Source organism: Neopelma chrysocephalum, unplaced genomic scaffold, assembly GCF_003984885.1.
Source record: "Neopelma chrysocephalum unplaced genomic scaffold, ASM398488v2 Primary Assembly neopelma1_97222, whole genome shotgun sequence".
Classification (NCBI taxonomy): Eukaryota; Metazoa; Chordata; class Aves; order Passeriformes; family Pipridae; genus Neopelma; species Neopelma chrysocephalum.
The window spans coordinates 3,654,615-3,677,936 of NW_020925863.1; the positions used below are offsets into that span (position 1 = coordinate 3,654,615).

General features: G+C 38.3%; 3 protein-coding genes across 9 annotated transcripts in view; 2 read left to right on the forward strand and 1 right to left on the reverse strand.

The window, feature by feature from the left end:
• On the forward strand, nucleotides 1-9,580 carry LRRC39 (leucine rich repeat containing 39). 6 transcript variants are annotated; one of them, XM_027671791.1, is made up of 11 exons: nucleotides 7-64; nucleotides 636-681; nucleotides 2,172-2,276; nucleotides 2,601-2,759; nucleotides 3,658-3,763; nucleotides 4,282-4,438; nucleotides 4,982-5,118; nucleotides 6,621-6,766; nucleotides 7,131-7,283; nucleotides 8,352-8,491; nucleotides 9,510-9,580. In XM_027671791.1, exons 4-11 carry the CDS (start codon nucleotides 2,635-2,637, stop codon nucleotides 9,575-9,577), a joined length of 1,032 nt encoding a protein of 343 aa, XP_027527592.1. In that variant the 5' UTR covers nucleotides 7-64; nucleotides 636-681; nucleotides 2,172-2,276; nucleotides 2,601-2,634; the 3' UTR covers nucleotides 9,578-9,580. The 6 variants fall into 6 exon arrangements, with proteins under 6 accessions (XP_027527588.1, XP_027527592.1, XP_027527590.1 ...); XM_027671787.1 differs by lacking the exon at nucleotides 2,172-2,276 and having other exon boundaries at nucleotides 1-64; XM_027671789.1 differs by lacking the exon at nucleotides 2,172-2,276 and having other exon boundaries at nucleotides 2,536-2,759.
• On the reverse strand, nucleotides 8,485-16,185 carry TRMT13 (tRNA methyltransferase 13 homolog). The gene is made up of 11 exons (XM_027671777.1): nucleotides 15,946-16,185; nucleotides 15,561-15,607; nucleotides 15,406-15,472; nucleotides 14,547-14,609; nucleotides 14,351-14,420; nucleotides 13,818-13,924; nucleotides 12,747-12,914; nucleotides 12,399-12,471; nucleotides 11,667-11,741; nucleotides 10,365-10,779; nucleotides 8,485-10,043 (listed from the first exon to the last, which is right to left on the reverse strand). The coding sequence occupies exons 1-11, from the start codon at nucleotides 16,093-16,095 to the stop codon at nucleotides 9,848-9,850; spliced, it is 1,431 nt and encodes a 476-aa protein (XP_027527578.1). The 5' UTR covers nucleotides 16,096-16,185; the 3' UTR covers nucleotides 8,485-9,847.
• SASS6 (SAS-6 centriolar assembly protein) overlaps nucleotides 16,100-23,322 on the forward strand; it is a 13,042-nt gene continuing 5,819 nt past the window's right edge. The window contains exons 1-6 of one of the 2 annotated variants that reach the window (XM_027671772.1): nucleotides 16,100-16,197; nucleotides 17,353-17,413; nucleotides 19,068-19,147; nucleotides 20,264-20,368; nucleotides 21,208-21,379; nucleotides 22,313-22,390. In XM_027671772.1, coding sequence (XP_027527573.1) covers nucleotides 16,130-16,197; nucleotides 17,353-17,413; nucleotides 19,068-19,147; nucleotides 20,264-20,368; nucleotides 21,208-21,379; nucleotides 22,313-22,390 — 564 coding nt within the window. In that variant the 5' untranslated portion in view covers nucleotides 16,100-16,129. Of the gene's footprint in view, nucleotides 16,198-16,999; nucleotides 17,026-17,352; nucleotides 17,414-19,067; nucleotides 19,148-20,263; nucleotides 20,369-21,207; nucleotides 21,380-22,312; nucleotides 22,391-23,322 lie in introns of those variants that run through there. The other variant, XM_027671773.1, reaches the window with a different exon arrangement.

The window sequence follows — 23,322 nt, forward strand, 5'->3', positions numbered from 1 at the left end:
CTCTACGGACTATTTGAAGAAATAGAATGTTAAAAATGTTTCATGGTTGGAAGCATGAAAAGGGGTGAGTAACACCTCTGTACATCTTGATAAAGATTACTTTTCTGTCTAGACTTTGCTAATTGGCACTAAAATTCTTCAACAAGAGAATTTTTCAGCATGGGCAGAAGTAATGAGTAAAATACTTTGTGAGGTAATAGTCTAGTCTATTCAGTCTGTGTTGCTGCTTATTAGCACTTTGAAGCTCAGTTATATTACAGAGAAACATTACTAGAGTAAGAAAGTAGTTGTCATTTTCAATTCAAAACTGGCCTTTTTTTATCTTTGTAATTTTTAATTCAATATGAGCTGATTGTAGAGAATAACAATTACTCCTTTGTTCTTCTTTTTCACAATTTGTAACTTTTTTAAGCGGGCGTCCAGGAGTTCAGGGGAGCCCCGTCATGCTCAACACACTGAGAAGACTTTACAGTGGTAAATGCTTGGGGGAGGTTGCAGAAGTGCCTCATGTGATGCCTTCTATTCTCAGCATAGGTTAAAATTAGAACTAGACTGACATTGCATTGGAGTCTGAGAGTTCTAAATGGTTTTGGTAATACAGACAAGATTTGTAATTTGTCTCTGCTCTTGTCCAGAAAGCAATGAGTCACAGAAAATCCTTGAAAACACCAAATAATTGAGGTAAGTTGTTGTTAAATTCTTTCTGATGCCTGGAGATAAAGTTGTAGGGAGATCTGGTTACTTGGGAGTAAATTTGCAGTTGTTTTAGAGCTGTGGTTGGGAATTCACTCCTGAATTGTTGGCTGTGATGGCATGATTATTATGGGGTTTATTTTCTTGACAAATAATAAGATCTAAGAACATGAAGCTTTTGATGGTAGTCCTGTTATATAATAAAATCATCCTGAAAATAAAGTTGTATATTTAGTCCCTTTCATATTTCATGGTTCTGAAGCAGTACTTATTGAATAATATGCTTTCCACAGCAAAAGGGAGTTGCCCAGAATAAGATTTACTAAAAACAAGTATTGTTTTGACTGTAAAGTATGATACTGGGTTAGTAGTACAATTATTAACAAATATCCCTTTTCTGCACAGTTTATATAAAAGGACTTCTAATTTTCCAAAAAGGCTTGTAGTTCAAAAAAAAATCTCCAAACAAGAAATTATAAATTAGTTCAATCACTTGATCTCAGTAGAAATTTAATCCTGAAAAAATCAGGCAATTTAAATTGTAACCATTAACTGGAGCAAAAGACCTCATGCATATATAGCATTCCTGTTGCACATTGGGATGAGGACTGAGAAGGGTAGTTACTCTGAGGACCACTGAAAGAGAGTTAGTCCTTCAAAGTAGCAAATGTGCTCACAGTTATGTGGGGGAGGGAAAGAGAATACAGTCCTCTCTTTACAGGAAAAAATTCCATCCTTTTGGAACCCAAATGCCAGACTGCACTGTGCCACACTGGTTACCATTTGTGTCACTTGTCAAATCCTGACATTTTTCCTTAACAAACAGAGAACAGTTAAGAATCCTAAATATTAGTGTATCAGACCAGCTTCTTATTTATTCAGGCATTATAATTTGATTTTTATGTTGTCTTTACAACAGGAAGCAATCCTGATATTTTACGTTTTATTTGTCTACACATTTTTAATTAAATTATTTCAGTATAATCATGCTTTACAAGTAAGTATGTTAACAAAAGACATAGTAAGCAAATAGAATGATTGACAGTTTGAACACAAAAATGTTCACTAAGCAATTCTAGCTTGTCCAGACCACACAAAATTATAATGGAATAAATATAATAGAAAATATTTGTTTTAAAAGACAAACCCTTTCCCCAAATGACTGCAGTAACGGCAATACGAATGATTTTTAGAGAGATGCACTGATTAGGATGACTGAGTATCCTACTTCGCTGCTTTTCAGGAAAATATATCTTAATTATCTCACTAAGGGATAGATGACTTCAAAACTTTAGACTGAATTTAATTTTAAATGTGGATCCTGACACTCAGCAGGGCTACAAGAAGATTCAAACACAAATCAGAAAAATTTAAAAGCCTTTTCTTAAAGGTAATGCATTACTAACTATAAAATGCATTATAATGAGTTAAACCATGAAGAAAATGAATGCAAATAAAGTTTACTAATTTATTTCCAGGAACAGTTCAGTTTTTGTAAAGTGCAAAACTCCTTAAGTCACAAGTACTTATATCAGGTGACTGCCAGGATGCAGGTATCAGAATTTAACTGCCTTACATTGCAGGTAACAGCTGAATTTCTTCCTGGGATGGGAATAAATGCTCAAATCTGCATTTAGTAATTATGGTGAGTACTCAGCCTACCATTGGAAGGAACTGAGAGAAGCTAAATAAGAAAACAGAGACTTCAAGAATACCATTTCTTAATACAAGACAGTTTCACTAGGTGCTATTATCTATTTTTAAAAGAGAAAGCAGATGGTAAAATCCTGTTTGTTCTATACATTAACTGCATGTAATAATACATTGAAGTGGGTATTGCAGGGTTTTAGCTCTCATGTCACTGTCCCCAGCTGGTAACTGATACATGGGCTGATGCGTTCCATCAGATTCCTGGGACTGCATCTGAACATGTAAAGGATCATGGCTGAAACTGCAGTTTGCCTTGGCACATTCACTGCTGTGAAGACACTTTGGGAAGTGAGAATACACAAGATAAATGAAGAATTACAGAAAGAAAAGGAATTCAGGCAGAGGTCTGCAGGAAGGTAAATTGTAGATCTTTAATTATGTGAAAAGCTAGACCATATATTGCATTTCAGAAGACTGTAATTAATCTTTTCAAACTCATCCAGACTCTAATTCTTTAGTTGTTACTCCAGTGGAATTCCCAGTGGTTAGAATCTAGCAATATGGTCAGGTCAAACCAAGAATTGTGTCTGTGATAAAAATATTAGTATATAGACTAAATCCCCTAAATTCAGATACTAAAACAACTGTGTGGATACTCTAACCTATGGAAATTTGTTACGTTTTTTTCTCCATAGAGGCATTAATAGGGTCACTTAGTTTTCTGTCTGGACAGCAATTTAAATTTGAAGAAATTTAGCATTCTATTTTTAGACCTCTTGATTTATCAGATATGTCTGAAATGGAATAAGAAATTCAAAAGGTGCTAATGGAAAATACAAGCAGAAAGAAAGAGAATTAGCCCAATTGTCATAGTTCTTGTTGAAGTCCTCTTTGGAAATCAAGCTAAAAGAATCTCTTGCTGATTGACCTTGTTTTGTTGAACTTACATTTGGTGTGATGGAAGGCTTTCTTTTTAGGAGACTGCCTCAAAATTAAGGCTTTGGAACTTAGTTCCACATGACTTTATATTCTGTTGCCCTGCTGCAACGTGTTGAAAGTGAATTAAGTTATGTCCTCCTTCTGAATGTAAATTTGAAGAACTATAAAATAGAATTCCTATATATAGAATTACCTCATTAATTACCACATTAATTGCTTGTCTGCCCTCAATTTGATAGTATATTTAGTATCCAGATATAATCAACATTGTTTGACATCCAAAAAGGCTACTGTGTCTTTTTTTCCAGAAAATAGATAGGATAGTAATTATTGTCTGTACTCGCTGTTGCCCCACTGACAGATCTTTCGTTGTAGGCTATTGCTTGTCTGGGAGGAAAGAGCAGCTTTGGCAAAGCTCAAAGAAAGAGTTATTAATGAAGGTGGAAGAGCAATTTTAAGGATAGAGGAAGAAGAATGGAAGGTAGTGTTGATAGGAATGCATGTTGAATGACTGATGCATTAGAAAACTACTATTTACAACTTTACACTTATATAGTTGTACTATTTTTGTTAAGTCCTCACTGTGTGCTTTGCTAACAGTGAGTTGGGACACATTGTTGTGAGTGTAAAAGCAAGCTGGGTGTTTTTTAGTCATGAATATTAAGCATTACTCTTAGGCAAAAATATAGCCTAAAAGACTTTTCTGCATCAGAAATTATTTACATTCCAAATTACGAGTTTCATTACATAAATCCTCATTTAACATTAACACACCAAAACTACTGAAATGTATCAAGGTGAAAACTCTGTTGTTTAGGTGCATGACAATATTTCTTACTGTTGTTTACTTTCTAAGAGTGGAAATAAGGCAGTAGATTCCCAGAACACAGTATAGCTTAAGAAGAATGAAAAACTGTTAGTGTTCAAATAAAATTTCTTGTCAGCCGGTATTCTTGTATACTAAGCTGAATTTCTTCTGGTTCATATTTCTTGTCTTAGACACTACCTTCGTGCTTATTGAAACTAGTCCATCTCCAGGAATGGCAGCTTCATAGAACTAGTCTGCAGAAAATTCCTCAATTTATTGGAAGATTTCAGAGTCTTGTTGTTCTGGATCTATCCCGAAACTCAATTGAAAGTGTACCTAAAGAAATTGGTGAGCTGTGCTTTCTTTTAAGCTGCTTTTCTAAGAAAATTGCACAAATGTGCCATTTTTGTGCCCTTTCCCGGTCTAAAAATCCTATTGGGTAGTTAGAAAACAGATGATTTAAATCTAACAGTGAGACAGAGATCTCCAAACCACAGATTGCCTACAAATTAAAAAATGACTGGATGGAAGACACATATCTTTATGAAAGCTCCCCATGGAAAAAAAAAAGCCTGCAAGCACAGCAGGGACTAGACATCAGAATGCAGCTAGAAAAGTGATACTGAAAAACAGGCTTCATGTTCTGAGTCCACAGCATGAGTAGTCTATTCTTATTTTTTTAGTTTTGGGGTTTTAGAATGCAGCTCTGTACTAAAGAGTCCTGAAATCCTACTATTTGCATTTCAGTGATTTTTTAAAAAATTTTTTATTTTAAATTTGTGAAAACAGAGCATTTCTATAACAGTTAAAGGATAAGACAAAACAAGTAGTATTGTATTTCAAATAGAATGAACATGAGCATTTCTCATGTCTCATTTGTGCTCTCTGCAGGCCAGCTGACCAGCCTCCAAGAGCTGCTTCTCAGTTACAATAGAATAAAGTCTGTTCCAAAGGAAATAAGTAACTGCATCAGTCTGGAAAGACTGGAACTGGCTGTCAACAGGAATATCTGTGATCTTCCTCCTCAGGTTTTGACACTGTTTTGTTTTGTTTAATGCATATTTTTTTAATTTATCCAAACCCAATTATCATTAAAGGATGCACTCATTGTTTTCAGATTTGCTGTGATACTCTGATTTCACAACTAATCCACAGAAATGCTGATGTGAACTGCCTTTCTGTGACTAGTCAAACTGAAGCCATGTGAGAAAAACATACTTATACCTGAGTAGCTGAAGGAGCCAATCTTTATTTTGTCCAGATAAATGGCTTGGCAGTGCATACAGGGCAGTGATACACTTCATGTCAATTTGTCTAGGCTGAATGTCTTCACTGGTTTACCCCACTGAGAATCTGATGCCTTAGCACAGAGAAGTTCTCTTTTATGGCTGAGAGTAGAAATTCATACCACATGCCAGGACAGAACTGTAAGCATCTTGACCAGAACAACCAGCTCTCAAAAGGGTTTGTGTGATTTATACAACTGCCTATGCATGCAGTTGAACAATTGTTGTTCTCAAATATTGAAAACAATTATGAGGGAATAAAAACAAGTGCTCACCTACTACTGAGCTTTAATTTGAGCTGACCTACATGTGAGAGAGACCTGCATCTCTAACTATTAGTCTCTTAGACAGAGATGACAAGTATGCAACCATATATACTTTTAAAAATTTATTTAAAAACATAGTAGTGGCAATAGTCAGCAATCAGTGCCTTGCAAAATTGAGTGAATCCAGACAGTGATACCCAACATCAAATCTTCAAATGGAAATATATACTATTAACCAAAATCCAGGACTTACAAAATCTACATGGATAGAGGTTACATGGTGTAATGTAGAGTGATGGCTTTTAGATTGACAGCTCACAGCAAACGCATAGTTCTGTCGAGACTACAGTGATGTGAACGCTGTGAAGCTTTGGTTATGTACTTGAGTGGCATTCAGTGTTTAGACAGTTGGATCAGATCTGCCATAAATTATCTTTGTATCACTTGAACATTGTAAAAGCACCTGAAGGCATGATTCCCCAAAGGAGTTAGGTGCTGCAATACTGAATGATGCTATGTTGCATTTTTAGAATGTTAGTAGACTTCACAGCATGGAAGGTGTCAAAATCCACTCTAAAATACAGTACATGCAATTTGATGCATAAAAATCTAAATATATGACTAATGAAAAATGTCATTTCATGGAGTATGACATACTAAGGACAGTGCTGTCTTTAGAATTCTCTTTCTCCGTGAGGCTTAGTGCATATATGCATTGTAGGCATGGCTTTCAGCCTCTCAGCACTTAGAGCACTTGCTACCGGGTGAGGTAAAATTCTTCTGCCTGACCAGTTTGAAACCTACCTACCTTCCAGGTGAGAACTGTAACTGTTAGATAATACCAGCTAATGTAACTCAGAAACCATTCCGTGTTAACTAGCTCCAAAATACGTTGTAATGTTTGTTAACATTTTTAGAGCACTGCTGTAATGCTGCAACAGCTACACAAACTTGCATTAAATCTCCACTTCTTTTCAGCTCAGTGATTTAAAGAAGCTTTCACACATAGATTTGTGCATGAATCAGTTTACTACCATCCCTTCAGCTCTCCTCAACATGCCACATCTAGAATGGTTAGATATGGGGGGAAATAAACTCCAGGAGCTTCCTGATGCAATTGACAGGTAAATAAAACTCAAAGCTCATCTTAGTCTCAATTCCATTGCACTGAAATTCTAATTATTAAATGCTACTTCAAAAGATAATTTTTTGTTAACTTCACTGCAAACTTAAGATTTTGTCAGCCCTAAAGTGATGTTTTGGGTGAGCTGGAATAATCCATTTAATTAACAACATAAGGTTAAATATTTATTGCCAATGACATTTTCAAACAGAGATTAGGTGATTATCTTGGACAGGGGGTTTCCTTAGAGACTTGTTGCATTATGAGAGTCCTTTATGTGGCTGAAAAATTATTTATTTTATAGTAATGATTTAAAAGATTAATTTTCTAAATCTTGATTGAGTGCACAAATACCTGTTTTTCAGAATGGAAAATCTCCACACTTTATGGCTCCAAAGGAATGATATAAACTCTTTGCCAGAAACCATTTGTAATATGAAAAATCTTAGTACTCTTGTTCTTAGCAACAACAAGCTTAAGGATATTCCAGCTTGTATGAAAGACATGACAAATCTGAGGTAAGAAAAAGTAATAGAAATAGAAATACTAGAAGATAAGTTTTAAAGCCTTCTTTGAGTTGCATATTATAGAATGATACTAAGGAAGAGAAGAAGGCACGATCACAGTTGTACAGATGGACACAGTACCATATAAATCAGCATAGTTGCACAGATTCACAATTGTGCAATCCACAACTCACAGATTGAGGATCTGTTCAAGCAACCTTTGTGAAGTGAAACTCATTTAAAGAAGTGAACGATGATAGTTACAGTCCCAAATGAAAAAGCAGGCTATAATACATTTTCTCATTTCCAAACTGTCCTCATGCCCCCCCTATAATTGGCCTTTTATATCACTCTCTAAAGCCAAAAGCTTGCAGAAAAATATGTGACAGGCATAAAAATGGCAAAAAATAGAACTTTGCCACTGAGAAATCAAACATTCAGAATTAAACAAAAATGATTAGGTATAAGGACATGGAAGAAAGGATATGAAAACTAAAAAAATAATGGAAATTCCTAATTGAATATGAAATACTACTTTTTATACCATGACATAAACTTTCCTGTTGTTTGCATTTTCATTTGGATTCCTGGATGCTGGCCATTTTAGAGAAAGAATGCTAGTCCACAAAAATCATGTCTAACCCAGTAAGACAATTACTGTTTCCAGCTGTTTTGGAAGCACCTCTTAAACCAAATATATGCAAGCATAGGTCCAGGGATGGACCCAGGACAAAGAGAGACAGGACTGGTTTCTGCCTTGCAAAGCTGGGGGGAGGCATTTGCACTGTTGTTCTCATCACTCCTGTTTGTGGAAGCTCAATACTCCTGACCATGGGGTGAAAACCTGAACACAAAGTGACAAGGACTGCAATGTTTTTTCCCACCACAATCAGCTAGTGTTATTATAAAGAGTCTTCTTAGTTTACTTAATACTATTGATAGAGGGGTGAGTTTAGTATAATAAAAGCCTTATTTAATTTTGCTCAAAACAGTGATTGACAAATCTTAATTTGCTTTCAAAAGAATTGTTTTCTCTGGATAAAACTTATTGCAAGAGTAACTTTTTTGGTGAATTATCAGATTTGTCAACTTCAGAGACAACCCACTGGAGCTAGAGGTAACACTCCCTCCGTGTGAGGATACAGAAGAGGAGGAGCAGCAGGAAATGTTCGGCATTGACTTCATGCACATGTATATCCAGGAGTCCCTCAAGAAAACAGGTATGACTTTTTATTAATTCTGATCTCTCTGGAATACAGTGAGAAAGGGAAGGACAAACTGGATAAATAAAATCTAGGATACATATACAAATGAAACATGAATAGTCTTCTTCATAAATGAATAACATTTTCCAAAAAATCTGTAAAATGATTTTTACTGAGGGCGGGGGGTGCTTTTATCAGGAGTTGGCACAGCAGGTCTTCACACAAACAGCATATATTCTGGTAGGAACAGACAGGAACCGTGGAACGTTGGAATAAAAGTGCCTGAGTTACCTAGAGCCGGGATAAGTAGAAGCTGTCTTTTGTATTTGTAATTTAATCAGTTTACATAGTGTGGGTCTTACAGCACCATTTATCTCATGAAGCTCAACTTTTCCTATTTCTGGATGTTGTCCAGCTGGTACTACCAAAGAAGGAATAAGGGAGAGATGCTTATGTTCCCAACATACATCTTCTAGCAGTGAAGTATCAACACCTGATAAACAGATGTTTCTCACAATTTGCTTTCCCTGACACGAAGTCAGTCACCTAAACAAAACAGCCCCACAGTTTATTCCCATTTCTAAAACGCTATGACAAAAATTTGCTGTTCATAGCCTCAAAGGTAACAGTTTAAATGTTGCAGTAAGAAGCCAAAATAAACACTTCTGAACAGCTGTGCAGGTGGCAGCTGTTTCTTGCAGAGAGCACTTCATTGCAGATATAAAATGTTCTCTCTGATCTTCATTCTGTGTTTTGTGAAGACTTAAAAAATGAATGAAATGCTCTTGATTTAGAACACTAGGCCAGCTTTTTTCTTATCAATATTTAATGAATGATCAAATTAGCAAAAATACATCAAGAAGACAGTTTACAAGTTAGTTTTCTTCCTTGATGGATTCCCCTAGCAGCATAGGCTGATGAAAGAACCTTGGCCTACTTAAATAATTTAAGAGGAAATACAAAGCTATCCTGAACTTCAAAGTGAAAATAAAGTATGTTATTTCCTCTCTTATTTTCACTTGTTGTCTTTCAGGAAATCTGGAAAGTGGTACTTCTGATCCTCCTCCGATCATAAATGCTAATGATAAAGAACGTAACTGAGAATGGAAGACAATACCAAATATACTTCTTCCCAGAAAAGAGGCCTTTGACACAACAGGTGTCAAATATGCTTAGGGATTTTATTTTTCCACTGATGAGAACTGGTTTGCATATGTGTAATTCCCAGTGACACTGGGAAATATAAGACCTTTTCCTGGGTACAGGAAAGACTAAAACATTTTTTTTGTAAACACTGAATTAGCTTTTTAAAAAAATCCAGATAAGTTTTTTAGGTTTTTTTTCCCCTAACAATTCCAAATCTATCTCCTGTCATGTAGTTGGCTCTGTTATCAAAGATGGACTTGGGACAGCTGTCAACAGGACATTCTCCAAGGATACAGCAGACTCTGTGTAATACTGTAGTGCAGCCTTGTATCCTTGTTGTTGTAAATATTCAATCCGTCCATGATCAATCAGCCGTTTACAGAGGCAACCTATCTCCTTTCGTTCTTCAACAGTAAGTATCCTAGTGTCAGAAAAGGGAGGAAAAGAATGAACAACATCTGTCAGAGGAATAGTTTGGTTAGTTAACATTAGTAGTTAAGCTTAGAGAAACTACTGAAATCACTGTAAGTTCATTTCAGTCAGGCAACTGTGACTGTTGATTTATTTTGAAATGTACATCCATAAAACCTGTATTTTTAAAGTAAAGTATTTCTGTAAGTTCAGTATTAACTTTATTTCTGCAAAATGAGTCCTTTTGAGGACCCAAAACAATTTAATGTGCCACTATACATAATTTTGCTTTTCTGCTGGAGTCCATTTGCTAGGAAAAAAAATTACATACCCTTGCCATGTATCAGAACCACTCTCTGCCGTGCTGAATGTTTGCTCATGTTCTTCTGTCTCATTAGTTTGGTCTTCACTTTCTTCACTTGTAGAGGCTTTGCTTGTGGTTTCTCGCATGCCACAAGTGGCCCAACTACTCATTCTCTGGAAATAATGGAATTCTACTGCTCCCAGTCCAACCGATTTAAAGAACTCTCTGCCTACATAATGTGTCCAGTCACACTTGTGGTGGCAACACAGAGCAATGACAATTCCAGCTACAGGCTTATGGTCTTCTGTGTTGCTGTCATTACCAGCAGCAGTGTCAGGAGCCACCTCTGTCATAGCAGTCCTACAGCGTTTTGCTGCAGGCTCTTCATTCTCTTCACCACAGTAAGTTGAGTAACTTTCAACCAAGCATCTCAGAGCCAGATCTGAGAATGAACACATACACCACCAAAAAAAAATCCATAAACACCATACCATTATTTATACAGGCTCTATCATGATTTGGAATGTACTTCCCATGAAGAAAAATAAAATCATACATCACAAACTAAGCCAAAATGCAATTTTAATGATAAAAAAAATACAAGCATGCTTTGAAAACATGAAAACTGTAAACGCTAAATTAATATTATGAGACCTCCAGAGCTCTTCAGGGCTTATCCTCTGGAATATCTGTTCTACGGAAGTGAATTTTAAATACTTGGGTAATAAATCGGCATATTGTAGGAGAACCTCCTCCCTGTAAAACATGCAACTATTTGCTCCAGAAATTTGATATCTAGGACACAATCTACTTAATATGCACATGTACTTCTTAAATGCTTAACTGTGTCATCTTTGTCACAATGCCTAGAAAGGTGTCATATTTGAGATACCTTTATGTAGTAAGCATATGATGTTAGAAAAATATTAGTTTATAATTATCGGGACAGAAACACATTCTTATTTGTTTGCTTGGGATACATATTCAAACAGCCAACACAAATTTAAAAGAAAAATATTTCAAAGAGGCAACTGTGCTAAAAAAAGTACTTTCACCAGATTACAAATGACCCATGCCACCACACACTATTCTTTGTTCTAATCTATAGAGCCCAAGAAAGGCTTTACTTCTGCCTAAACTATCCTTGCACCTATTATCCTTTTACTACTCCACTGGAGTCAATAGGTAATTAGAATATAACTGCTATATTCACCAACAAAGGGTTAGAGGGCAAGAAGAGCTTAAAAGGATAGTTTGGAAGATCAGTTCATTCAGGGTGTAAGATGTAGTATCATAACTTTCTGCAGTTCACACATCTGTAATTCATACCTGTTGCAGCACCACACAAATGCTTCCCAATTCCTACCACTGGTAGTTTTTTCATCTCCAAAATAGGTACCTTACCTGGAGAGGGAAAAAAGTAAACAACCAACAAACCCCTCATGCAATCCACAATAACCCTAGCACCTATATATTATTATAGTTGGGGCAACATTTTTTCTGAATAAAATAATTTCTGCACACTTAGAAATAAATGTTTACCACTACAGTGGTTTGGTCAAAGGAAAGTTTCTTTTACTAAAACAATTTAAAAGAATAGGATGCTGTAGCTGGGAAGCACATTTAACCATTTCAGCCTTTCTATACTGCCTATGAAAGGTAAATATGACATTAATGCATCTCCTGATGAGAGGTGTTCCCACAAATGCTATAGCATTGATGGTGCATACTTGTACCTATACCAAACAATGCAAAGATGTTTAATCCTGCAAGTTCTAAAAAAACCTTCAAAATGCACTTGTTTTGGTATTTCTCACCTGTAATGATGTCCTGCAAGTGTATAGAGTAGAAAACTTTAAATCTCCATTTAAAATGTGTGTATATATACACATGCCTGTATGTGTATACACATAGCATTAACATATCCAAGCAACCACTGAGAATAATCTTCAAAACCAAGACCATTTAAGCATTCTACATACAAACTGACTTGAACCCCAGTATTCGAAATTTAAGAATAAGCCTCTATTTCAGACTGACACAAACCAAGAAGGAACTTACTTAAACATAAGTGCTGAATATCAACTTGAAGCCTCTCAAATATAGAATCTCTTCTCTTATGTTTTCCATCCACCTGTTTAAACAGAACAAGATTATTAAGTAGGGCTGGCCACTAATAATTATAATATTGCTCTGGGTATTAATGCCAGACCTTTGTCCTGTCAAGTCAACATCTGTGAATTTCCAACATTAAACACCAGGATTTTTTTTCTAATAAATTTGCTATTGGCGAAGTATGGAATGTAGAACTTTTGAAATTTAAATTTATTGAAGTTAAAAATCTAATACTAACAGCTTCAATGGCAAGAGTTTAAAAATTGCACTCTGCTAATGTGACAATCCTCTTACCTTGAATCTTGTGGTTGCTCTTTCCACAAGCAAAAACTGCACATTTTCAACATTTTGTAAGGCAACATCAACCCAATGAGACAGCTTTCCTCGCCCAGCTCCAAACTCAACAAAACATCTTCCTGGACCAAGTAAATGCAATCTTTCCATGTTACCTAAAATAGAAGCCTACAAACATCAAAAGATTATTTGTGAACCAAACAAATATATACACAATGTATTGTGATGCCTTAGAGAAAAATGATTATGTCACCAAACTGCAGAAGACTTTTTCAAGCCTCCCCTTCAGTGAGGAATTAAGGAAAAGATGTTGTTTGTACAGAGGGATTATACATTCTGACTAGTCAGCAGTACCCTGCCCTTCTTCTCCTGCTCACAGAACTCCACTCAGAACTCTGTGGAATGGATACTGGGGTTCAGGTACACATTATAATATTCTTCTCGCTGATCTTCAAAGTAGCCATCCAAAATATGGGTACTGTAGTGCATTTTCTGTAAAGGATCAGTGCCGCTGATGCTCTCTCGCTCTCTCCTGCAGTTATGTGTTTTGTAATACACAGGAAAGGAAAGCAGAGCAGAGGAAACACACATTTCTCACTGTTAAATTTTTCTTCCCAAACCTTTCTATTTTACTATACTATACAATCCCTTAAAATTTCTGCTGTTTAATACACATTAAAAAGGCAGAAGGTAAATTCAGGCTCTCCAATTCTTTTTGTGCATCTCTTACACAACCAGGAGACCTAGGACCGGCTCTTACAGCAAAAGATTCCTTTTAGCAAATATTTTGCTTTTTGTAGCTCAGTTTTATTATGAGTTAATAAAAAATATGAACATATAAGTAATAATTCAGAACACCACACAATTTAAAGTTTATTTCAATAAATAAGCTTCTGTTATTCACACTTAAGAAAGCAGCCATTCCCAGGCTGTATATATGCTATTATTTGAAGAGCACAAAGTTGTAAAGCATATCAGATTTCCTCTATAGGAAGCTACTAGCATTATACACACAGAGTGGCTCAAATTTACAGCAGCACAATTTCACTCCAAACCCATCAGTGACCACACCTGTTGTTTCAAGTGTTTGAAAGCAGATTCCCCATTCTTTGGGTCATTTAAGGCTTCTTGTAAAGCCTGGTGGGACAGTATTTCTTCCTTAAGATGAAGTTCCAGGCCTGCATGGAAATGCAAAACTTTTAGGTATCGCTTTCCAGTTTCCAAGAGTTCCAGCTTCCAAGAGTTCCTGGTTTGTAACACACGTTACAATAGTGACATGAGCTCAATCTGTAGCACTAGCAAACAGTCTGTTAGGAACATAAATCTCTCATCATATGCTTATAATAGAGCTGTATTGTTATCTGTAGTAATATTTGAGTGGGAAACAAAAACCGAAGGGAACAAAGGATCGGTGTTTTATCATTCTCTCAATCTAGTTTATTTTTCATAGTAACATTTAGCTATTGGAGTCTGCCTGATAATTACTTTATATGTGTTTAATACCACGTCTCATATTTTTACAGATATCTAACAATGGAAATAACAATGAAATACGTAATCAATTCAATTTAAAACATATTATATTTAGTATTAAGTAAGCTCACCATTACTTGCTTTTTTTAACTTCACAATTAAGTTCTGCAGCTCTTCACTGGATAGAGAAGATAAAGTGACCTTTTTAAGGAAAAAAAAAGCCACCTATAAATACAAGACCTTTTAAGTTTTCTAGTGCTTTATAGTCATGATAAATTGCAACATGTTATGTAAGGACTGAACTTAAAAACAAATAATTGTACTCACTTGCTTTTCTGGTATTTCTGCCGCATCTTTTAAACCTGCATTAATATCTTGAACAAAGTAGACCTTTAAAAAATAAAAGAAAATAAATCTGATTCTGTTAATTCCCAGGAAGCAAATTACTACATTCTTCAGCACTTTTATCATAAGATATGTAGCAATAGGTATCCACTGCAAAATAAGATTTTCCACATAATTTCTCTTCCTGTAGTCTGATCCTGAATCCCTGGCACAAATGAGTGTTCTGACACATTTTTACAAGATCGAACATGTTCACAAGATTTAAGCAGTCAGTGCTTACTGGACTGATTGCAGAGACCACTTGTTATTGTTTCTCAGGTAATAGTGACAGTGCAATACTAATAAGGCAGAAAGGCAATAAAGAAGCCATCTTTTCTGGGAACAGCTTTTAAACACATATTCTGTTCCTTTCCCCAGCACTGGCTGCAAGTGTCTGCCCAGCTTTCCGTGACTCACTGCTGGCCTGCAGGAACCAGGAGTTGGCTGAAAGTACCTAGAGCCTGCCTGCTAGTTCTGCTTTCCGAGGACAACCTCTCACCCAGCCTCCAAAATGAATGGCATTGCGAGAGGCTGTTCTCAGGGTACATTTTTGAGAAAAATGAATTCAGCTTTTTTTTTTTTGTACCAAACTACAGTGTGAAGGGACACAGAACAGGAGGAGACTGGAACGTGAATTCCATTTCAGGAAGTACTTATTCAGCTTCCATGCTGTCCTTACTGTAGTGCTTGCTAGAAGTGCTGTCCAGCTCATAGCTGCTGTCAGCACAACAAATTCTCTACAGAGATGTAGTGTTTAAGGTCTTAAATCTGAAAGGAAGTGCTGATTTTATACTGCACTTACGGGCTTTGGCTTCTCTCTTGAATTACATTTTTTTAAATGCTTTTGTAGTTGGTCTTCATATACAGTGCTAAAATCAAAATGGAAAGAAAAGTAAGTAACAGCATTTGTCATGTGAACTCTGACAAAGAATAGGGAAAGCATTTACATATACTCACTGTTTTGGATCAAGAGGGCAGGGAATTCTTTTTCTGTCATTTTGTTCCTAGTTAGAAAAGTTTTAGACAACAGTTCAGCATGCATTCAGTGTCCTGTTTCAAAAAAGCTGTTGAGGGGCATCATAAAACATCTATTCAGACGTAGGTGGGTTAACCGGAATGGAGAAACTGAGAGAAGAATTTAATACTTAACTGGATCCTAAAATAATAAACCTATAACGCAACAGCAGCGTTACTGCTGGGCTGCCCGAGTGCCTTGGCACACGAGGGCTCGGAGGAGACACAGGCACTGCCGATCTCCCCGTGCTGACGGAGCAGGGCCCCGCGAGACCGCCGGGGCTGCCCGAGCCCGCCCGCCCTCCCGGCCGGAGAAGGGGCCCCGCACCTCCTCCTGCCCGTGCTCTCCGCAGAAGCGCCTCCCCGGCGCCGCGACCATCCTGCAGAAGCGCCCTTTCCTCTGCACGAAGTGTCCGCACCGCCCCGGCTGCGGCCCCGACGCCGCCATCGCCGCTCCCGGCGGCCCCCGCGCCTCCATGTTGCGGCCCCGCCCCGCGGGCGCCCAGCGCAAGATGGCGGCGGAGCGGATCTTCGACCGGACCGTGCCCGTGCGGCTGCAGGGCCGCGGCTGCGAGGAGCGGTGAGCTGAGGCGGCGGCCGGGCGGGCTGGGCTGGGCGTCTGCACCGGCTGCGCGGGAGCTGCACTGCGTTCTTTAGAGGGGCTGCGAGCGACAGGCGCTTTTCTCCTCCCCGCCGGCCCTGTGCTCTGAGCGCCGCGCGCAGGAGCGCTCCCCGGTCTCTGCGCTTTGGAACTGCCGTGGGCACCCTCCGGGGGACAGGGGAGGGACCGGGTGTACCGAGGCCGGGGACAGCCGGCGGGGCCGAGCGGGTGCTGTGGGTGCCTCGCCAAGGGAGCGGGGCCGGCGGGGCTCCGGCAGCGGAGCGACCGCGCGGAGGCTCCGCAGAAGGGCCGGGGGGCAGGGACGGCCCGGGGCCGGGGCGGCTGCCGGGCCCCGCGCTGTGTTTGGCATCTCCCGGGCGCCGCGCGGGGTTTGTTTGGTGTCTGCCGGGCCCGCGCGGTGAATGTTTGTTGTTTCCCGGTGAATCTTTGGCGTTTCCCGGGCCGCGGCGTTGCCCGCGGGCGGTCCCGCCTCTCCCCGCTCCTCCCGCCGGAGCGCGGCCTCCCTTGGACGCGGCCCCTCGGCACCGCCCCGCGGCCCGGGACAGCGGGGCAGAGCCCGCGCCTCCGCCCAGACCCTGCGTTTGAGCCCCCTGGGCGAGGGAGCGCATGGCCGGGTGTCTGGGGCAGCCCAGACTTTCCTGATGTGGCCGTCTGTTCAAAATACAGTGAATACAGCACTGCAAGGTCCTGTCTGGATCAGGCAGCGTGTGCCTGGCTTGCCTCTGTAAGAAGGCATGTATTGTAACGCGAGTAACTTCTTACTCGACAAAAGTAAATGAAGGCAAGGTAGCACTGTGTGATTGTCAGAAGTTTCAGCAATCGTTAGTGAATTCCAGCAGGCTTTTCCAAAGGTTATGGGTTCTGGACAAAGTTTCAAAACTTCTGCATTGCTATTTAAAGTTTGGTGGGTAACAAGCAGCAAAAAAACCAGCAGTGACTGAGGAGCTGCAATGATAGCTGAAACTGTTACATCTTAGTAGTAGTTGTCAGTGGGAACTTTCTTAATGTTTCTGCTGAAATTTTTGTTTTTGAAATGTCATTGATTCCTATAATGCAGCTGTGAACGTGTTGTTTCAAGAATGTTTTCTTGATTTGTTATTTTTTTGTATTCAGGAGATTAAATGTTCGAGTGAATATTGAGCTGCTGTCAATTTCTAATCCTGTTCATAAAAAGGTTGGTAGATGAGTCATATCTATGTCATTCATTAGATATTACGTGAATTCCATTTTATAAAAGGATAAATAAGCAAAGGAAATAGGATTTTAGCATTTGTCATTTGACCTTATTTTATTTTTTATATAATTTATTGAGTAATTTAGTTGGTTTGAGATGGTATGTGTGGTTTTTTTTTTCCTCCTGTCCTTTTTAGCCCTCTCTTTTAGTTTGGTTGTACATGGGTCTTAGTAAACTTGTATGTTAAAAGTGTTTGGAGACCCTCAGGGGAACATGAGTTAGAGCTTCAGAACAGTACCTGACACTAAAGGTACTTAGTTTAAGGTACTAAATTGGCAGTAAAAAAAATAACTCCTCTTCTATCTTAAGGAAAGTAGCAATGAGATTACAGCATCTCCAGTATATGTCTGAATTGTCATTTAAACTGTATGTGCACTCAGCTTGATGTTAAGATTGATCATGAGTTAGTTATAGTGTTATTGAGTAAAAATTTGTTTGTAAAGGAATACAGCATTTTTTTGTAAGATTCTCCTGTTGATGGCAGTGATAATAGTAATTCTTCACAGTGTGAAGAAGCAGTTCAGTTAGGAACTGTGTTCCATGCTGCAGGCTGTGTCAGGAGGGGCCTGGAAGTGCAGTTAGGTACATCAGTGAGCAGTCAGTCTGAAAAGACAATTGCTTCATCAGCTAATGGGACATCAGACTAAGCAGGTGCTTTTATCCCACACATCAGTCTGCCCCATGTGCGGTGTGCTCAGGGTGGCATTAGTGTCAGCGTAAACTGTCTGCATGTGTCAATCCCTGAGTTTGTGCATCTCCAGCTGAGAGTTTTGTTGGTGTTACTGGCACCTGAATTACTGAAATGTGTTTCAGTTCTGTATCTGTACCTGTGCTGTGATCACACTTCAGTTAAGTTGGAAGAGCTGTCAGGTTTCTGGTTTTTTACCTCTGCTAGGGTATATTATATTCTTCACCCAGGCGTGAGACTTGTTACAGGGAAGGGGTGCCTGGGCCTGAAGTACCAGGTGTTTTGCATAACCCCTTCCTTGTAGTGCAAGACTGAGTGCTTTCAGAGAAGGCAGTTTTTCCAAAACACTGTGTAGTCCTCCAGTGAACAAATGAGCGTCCCTTTAAAGGCTAAGCAGCATAGTGCTGCAGTTTTCCTTATGAGCTTGCTGGACTTCACCTGTATCCATTCTATATTCGCTTCACATTCCAGCATATAAACTCTTCAGATGGTGGTTTCTTAAACTTTAAGGAGAAATATGCTCTGAAAAATTTCCAGTTATGGGAGTGATGTGTTACAGTGGACTGCTAGTGCTACACTCTATTTCATGATGGGGAAAAAATAGCAAATAGTTTTCTTTCCAGAAAAGGATGAATACACATGGAATTTTGAAACCTTTGCTGCTCAAAGTTGAAGGTTTTTACTTGGTTTATTTTTGTGAAAAGCAGTTTTCCTTGTTCTCCCACTGTAATATTTAAAGTTGTGTTTAATGTTTTACACATTCTGAATTCGTTGCCACAATTCTATTGTATTTTTGGTTAAACAGTGAAAACATTTAATGCTGTTTGCAATATCAGTTTAAAAGTTTTAAACACTCCTGGGTGGTTAATAGTATTTTAAATCCTATTTAAATGTCCATCTTTTCAGGACTTAGCCGTTCGATTGACTGATGATACTGATCCTTTTTTCCTTTATAACCTTGTCATATCTGAGGAAGATTTTCAAAGGTAAGTGAAATTATAATATTTTCTCTGCAAAATGTTTCTAAATGGCAAAAAAGAATGAGAGAATATTTTTAGCTTGAAATGGTCTGTGTTAGAATTTAGATTTTTACATTTTTCCCTTGTGGAGTTTGGTCAGTATTTTGGCAGCATTGCTGTCTTCAAGCAATTGGTGAAACAGCCAAGTGCAGGAGAGTGATTGGCTCAGGGTTATACAGGTGGATGCAGGATCCTGATGTAAAGTTCCCTGCGTAGATGCAGTGCCACAGTTCATATTGCTGATTGCATCTTGTGTTTATTACTACTTCTTATAGACTACTTCGGGAAATAAGTCTGCATGGACATAGATTCACAGACCTTGCATACCAGTTGTACTGTTGGGTCTCATTTAGTTGCTCAGAATTTGATCATTGATCATCAAATTTGGGCATCAAGCATGAACAGTTCAGTTTTCTGCTTTCTTTGGGTTTGTTTGTGTGGTTTTGTTTTTGTTTGGGGTTTTTTTTGGTTGCTTGGTTGATATTTTTTTGTTTGTTTTGTTTTTCTTGGGGGGGAGTGTTTCGGTGTGTTTGTTTTTAAAAAGAGAGGTGTGGTCAGTGTGCAGACCAAAAGGCAAAAGTAAAATAGTGTTTGCAAAGCAGAGGTGCAGAAGTGTTTTGTTATACAGAGGTACAGGTTTGTGCATTCGGTGATGGATGTTTCTGTCTCTGACTTTGCTGTGTCTGTGGTGAAGGGGAGCAGTCGAATAGACAAGTAGGCAGATAGTATTGTGATGGAGGAATCTCCCCTCTCTGTCCTTTGCCTCTTGCATGTGCCCTGTCCAACAACCTCTGTGCTGTGAGGAAGATGCCTACTCACAGGAGCACATTTTGTTGTGCTACAATAACTTCTGTGAAAAAACAGTGTGACCCATTTGCAAGAACTCTTGAAATCAAAAATATCCTCCTGGGATTATTATCCACAATGTGGTCACATTTCTTATGTTTGAAAACAACATGCTAGTAAACTTTAATGACATGATCAGAATTTGTTCTTTCTACTAGTGTGAACAAAATATTTTATAGGAAGTAAATTTCACTTCTATATATTGTTAATACTTTTTTTCCCAATCTGTTTTTATAGTTTGAAATCCCAACAAGGTCTTTTGGTAGACTTCTCTGCTTTCCCACAAAAATTTATAGATCTGCTTCAGCAATGCATTCAGGAACAGAACAGAGACACCCCAAGGTAGGTTATAAGCATGTGCCATGTTCCTCTGTATGTACATGTGGAGTTCTTAAAATACTTGTCAGTCCCTCAGACAGAGAAGAATCAGTAGAACAAGGATAATTTAACTTGCCCCTGACACACCCAAATTTGAGTCAGTGGCTGTAACAGACAAAACCCAGCTCTTGGGAGGACTGAGCGGTGGAATTGGTGTCTAGTAACAGTCTCTGCATCTGAGTTGAAGCTGGCAAGCTTCGCAAGCTGGCACATGGGCAAGAATGCAGCACTGTTGCTTTTGGGTTTGTTCTGTTTTGGTTTTTTATCTTTTGATAATTTAATGCTAGAGAGCTGATCTGAAATTGGTAGAGTGAGGTGTAAATCATCCTGTTTCACAGGAGAAGGCAAGGTTATAAGGCATTCTGACGAGGATTTATTTTCTTTCCTTTCAGTATTCAGATATTAAAATGTGAGGGGGGAGACCTGAGGTGTAGTCTTCCTTTTAGTGGCCTTTTGATATGTTATTTCTGTTTGTCTCTTTTCCTTTTGAATTTGGTTACAAAGGCCCTACTTGGTTTTGCACTCGCAAGTCCAAGATGAGCTGCTGAAAATTTTACAGATAAACAAACTGATTAGTTTTGTACATTCCTTATTATATGGTGCAAGCATTTTAGTTGATTTTTTTTTGGTAATATTAACTGCAACATAGGGATTGAATTGTATAATTCTTTCTCAGACAAAAACTGGACAGCCTTTTATTGCACATAAACAAATACATTTTATTTGGAAATAGCTTGTAGGATCTAAAGGTAGTTTCGGAAAAAAAATGTGCTTAACATTTGATTATTTTGGTTTTTCCCTAGGTTTTTGCTGCAATTAGTTTCTTCAGCACCTGCTCTAGATCACACACCTGTCTCTTTAAATGTAGTGGAGACCAACCCTTTTAAACATCTTACCCATCTTTCTCTAAAATTCCTACCAGGAACTGATGCAGAAATAAAGAAATTTTTGGCCAACTGTTTGAAATGCCTTAAGGTAAAAGGAAGGTTTGTCATAACTGCAACTAGGCCTTGATGCTGTGTGTACTTAAGCATTTTTTTCACTCTGAATGCTTCAGAAGTATGTACCACATTGGTTTATTTTTCCTTTGAGCCCATATATGTCATTGCATGCAGCCACTTGGGTGCATGTTATGAAAACTAAACTGTTACTGTCACTCTGGCAAGGAAAATATGACCTGTGTATTCAGCCAAGCCCTGTCATTGCACTGACAGTGAGGTATTTTCCACATGCAGTGCGTGTGCTGTGCAGCTGTTGGATGCCTCTGGATGCCTCAGTGTCTGTGGCACAGCCTGTGCTGATGGACAGAACAGCTGCAGGAGTAACTTACTGTAACCTTGTCCTCTTGGCTCTGCAGCTGGGTGTAGGAAAGCATGCTCTCCATGTAATTGTGAGGCTTATGGACTGCAGGGGGCTAGTAGCTATAAATAGCAAATTAAAATTGGAATGTTGGTGCAGTTGGTAGCATGCTAGGTTTGATTTCAGGAGAAATTAAAGGTCTCACAGGTTGGTTGTTGTCTGTTTCAGTTTCACAGCTTGGGATTTGTATTTCTCCTACTGTGCTGTCATGTTTGTAGCCACCTGATAAGCCATTTTAATAACATACATTTACAGTATTTCAGTTGATTTCTTGTTCACGTCACACCTTTGTAAACAAGTCTTCATGATAAGATACTATTATAAAAATTTGGTAAGAATTTAATTCAGGGTTTTTACATTGTGGGCTAATGCCATTCTTTTAAATTATTAATTAAATCTTATTCCATATGACATTTAATAAGGGGATTTTTTTTTCACAAATACAGTGGGTATACGGTGTCTTAGGCAGCCAGTGCTGATTAAATGGAAGCTAAATACTACTTGTATTTTGGGAGCTGAGGATTTGATGTGATGTCAATTTGTACATAGGAGGACAAATTGATGTTGGAAGAAAAGCTTAGAAGAACCGAGGAGGATCTTACCAGGCAACTGAGCTACACTCAACAGGTAACGTAAATTTTTAGCTTTTGTAGGTTGCGCTTTTTTGATCTGTGGAAAATGTACGTTTTTGTAGGCTGGGTGATTAGCCACTACCTAGCCAAGATAATTGACTTGGGAGTGAGTGAAAAGAAGAAAATAGTCTACTGTAGCTTTTCTAAAGAATGACTAAAGCCTGCAACTGAAGGATTAAATTTAGTTCTTGCAGTACTAAATCAGAGTTTTACTTTATTTTGTACAGAGGTCTGTCTGTGTATACACTCACAAATTTAATCCTAAATACATGGTAGTCTGAAGATAAATGATAAATATACTTTACATAGTCAATGAATGGTTGGAAATTCTTTTATTTGGAAAAATTGTGAAACCATGGTAAAAAAAGTGGAAGTCTTGGACTTCAAGTTACTTGACTCCTTTTTGCTTTTTGTAGTCAACACAGTAATTACTTCACCTTTGGGTTACAAGAGGATGATTTGGGTCAAGTTCTACAATTAGCAAGGTGACTTTTTTGACTGTCATGAAACAGAACAATTCCATTAAAACTCCTATTATGGAGGTTTTTTGGAGAGGAATATTTGTTTACAATTTCAGTTTGAGTTACTGGAATGTGTTTGCTGAATTGAAATGCAGAATTAGAGATCAAAAAGAGGAAAAGATGCTGCTGAAGAGTTGGGGTTTTTTTCTCCCTGCTAAAGTGGTCTGTGTTACAAGGGTAGGGAACATCAGCAGGTTGGTTTTTCACTCTGAAGTGGTGGTTGGAACAAAACACAACTGGAAATTAAATTACTTTATTCGCAGTGTCAGAAAGGTGCTCTTCAGCTTCTCAGTGCCTTACTTTTCCTAAGAATGAACAGATATTTTGGCATCTGATGCTGAAATTTAGACTTTTCTTAATAATTCCATTTGGTAAGTAACAGTAAAGAATCATTCAGTATTGACTA

Bases quoted from the DNA above. Each gene is read 5' to 3' on its own strand.
- LRRC39 (XM_027671787.1), top strand. From the start codon at position 2,635: ATGGCTGAAACTGCAGTTTGCCTTGGCACATTCACTGCTGTGAAGACA. The intron at 6,767-7,130 runs GTAAATAAAACT...CCTGTTTTTCAG, and splicing joins CTTCCTGATGCAATTGACAG to AATGGAAAATCTCCACACTT. The intron at 8,492-9,509 runs GTATGACTTTTT...GTTGTCTTTCAG, and splicing joins GGAGTCCCTCAAGAAAACAG to GAAATCTGGAAAGTGGTACT.
- TRMT13 (XM_027671777.1), bottom strand. From the start codon at position 16,095: ATGGAGGCGCGGGGGCCGCCGGGAGCGGCGATGGCGGCGTCGGGGCCG. The intron at 12,915-13,817 runs GTGTGGTCACTG...TGATGTTTGTAG, and splicing joins TCAAACACTTGAAACAACAG to GCTTCTATTTTAGGTAACAT. The intron at 11,742-12,398 runs GTAAGTTCCTTC...TTCCCTCTCCAG, and splicing joins TATTCAGCACTTATGTTTAA to GTAAGGTACCTATTTTGGAG.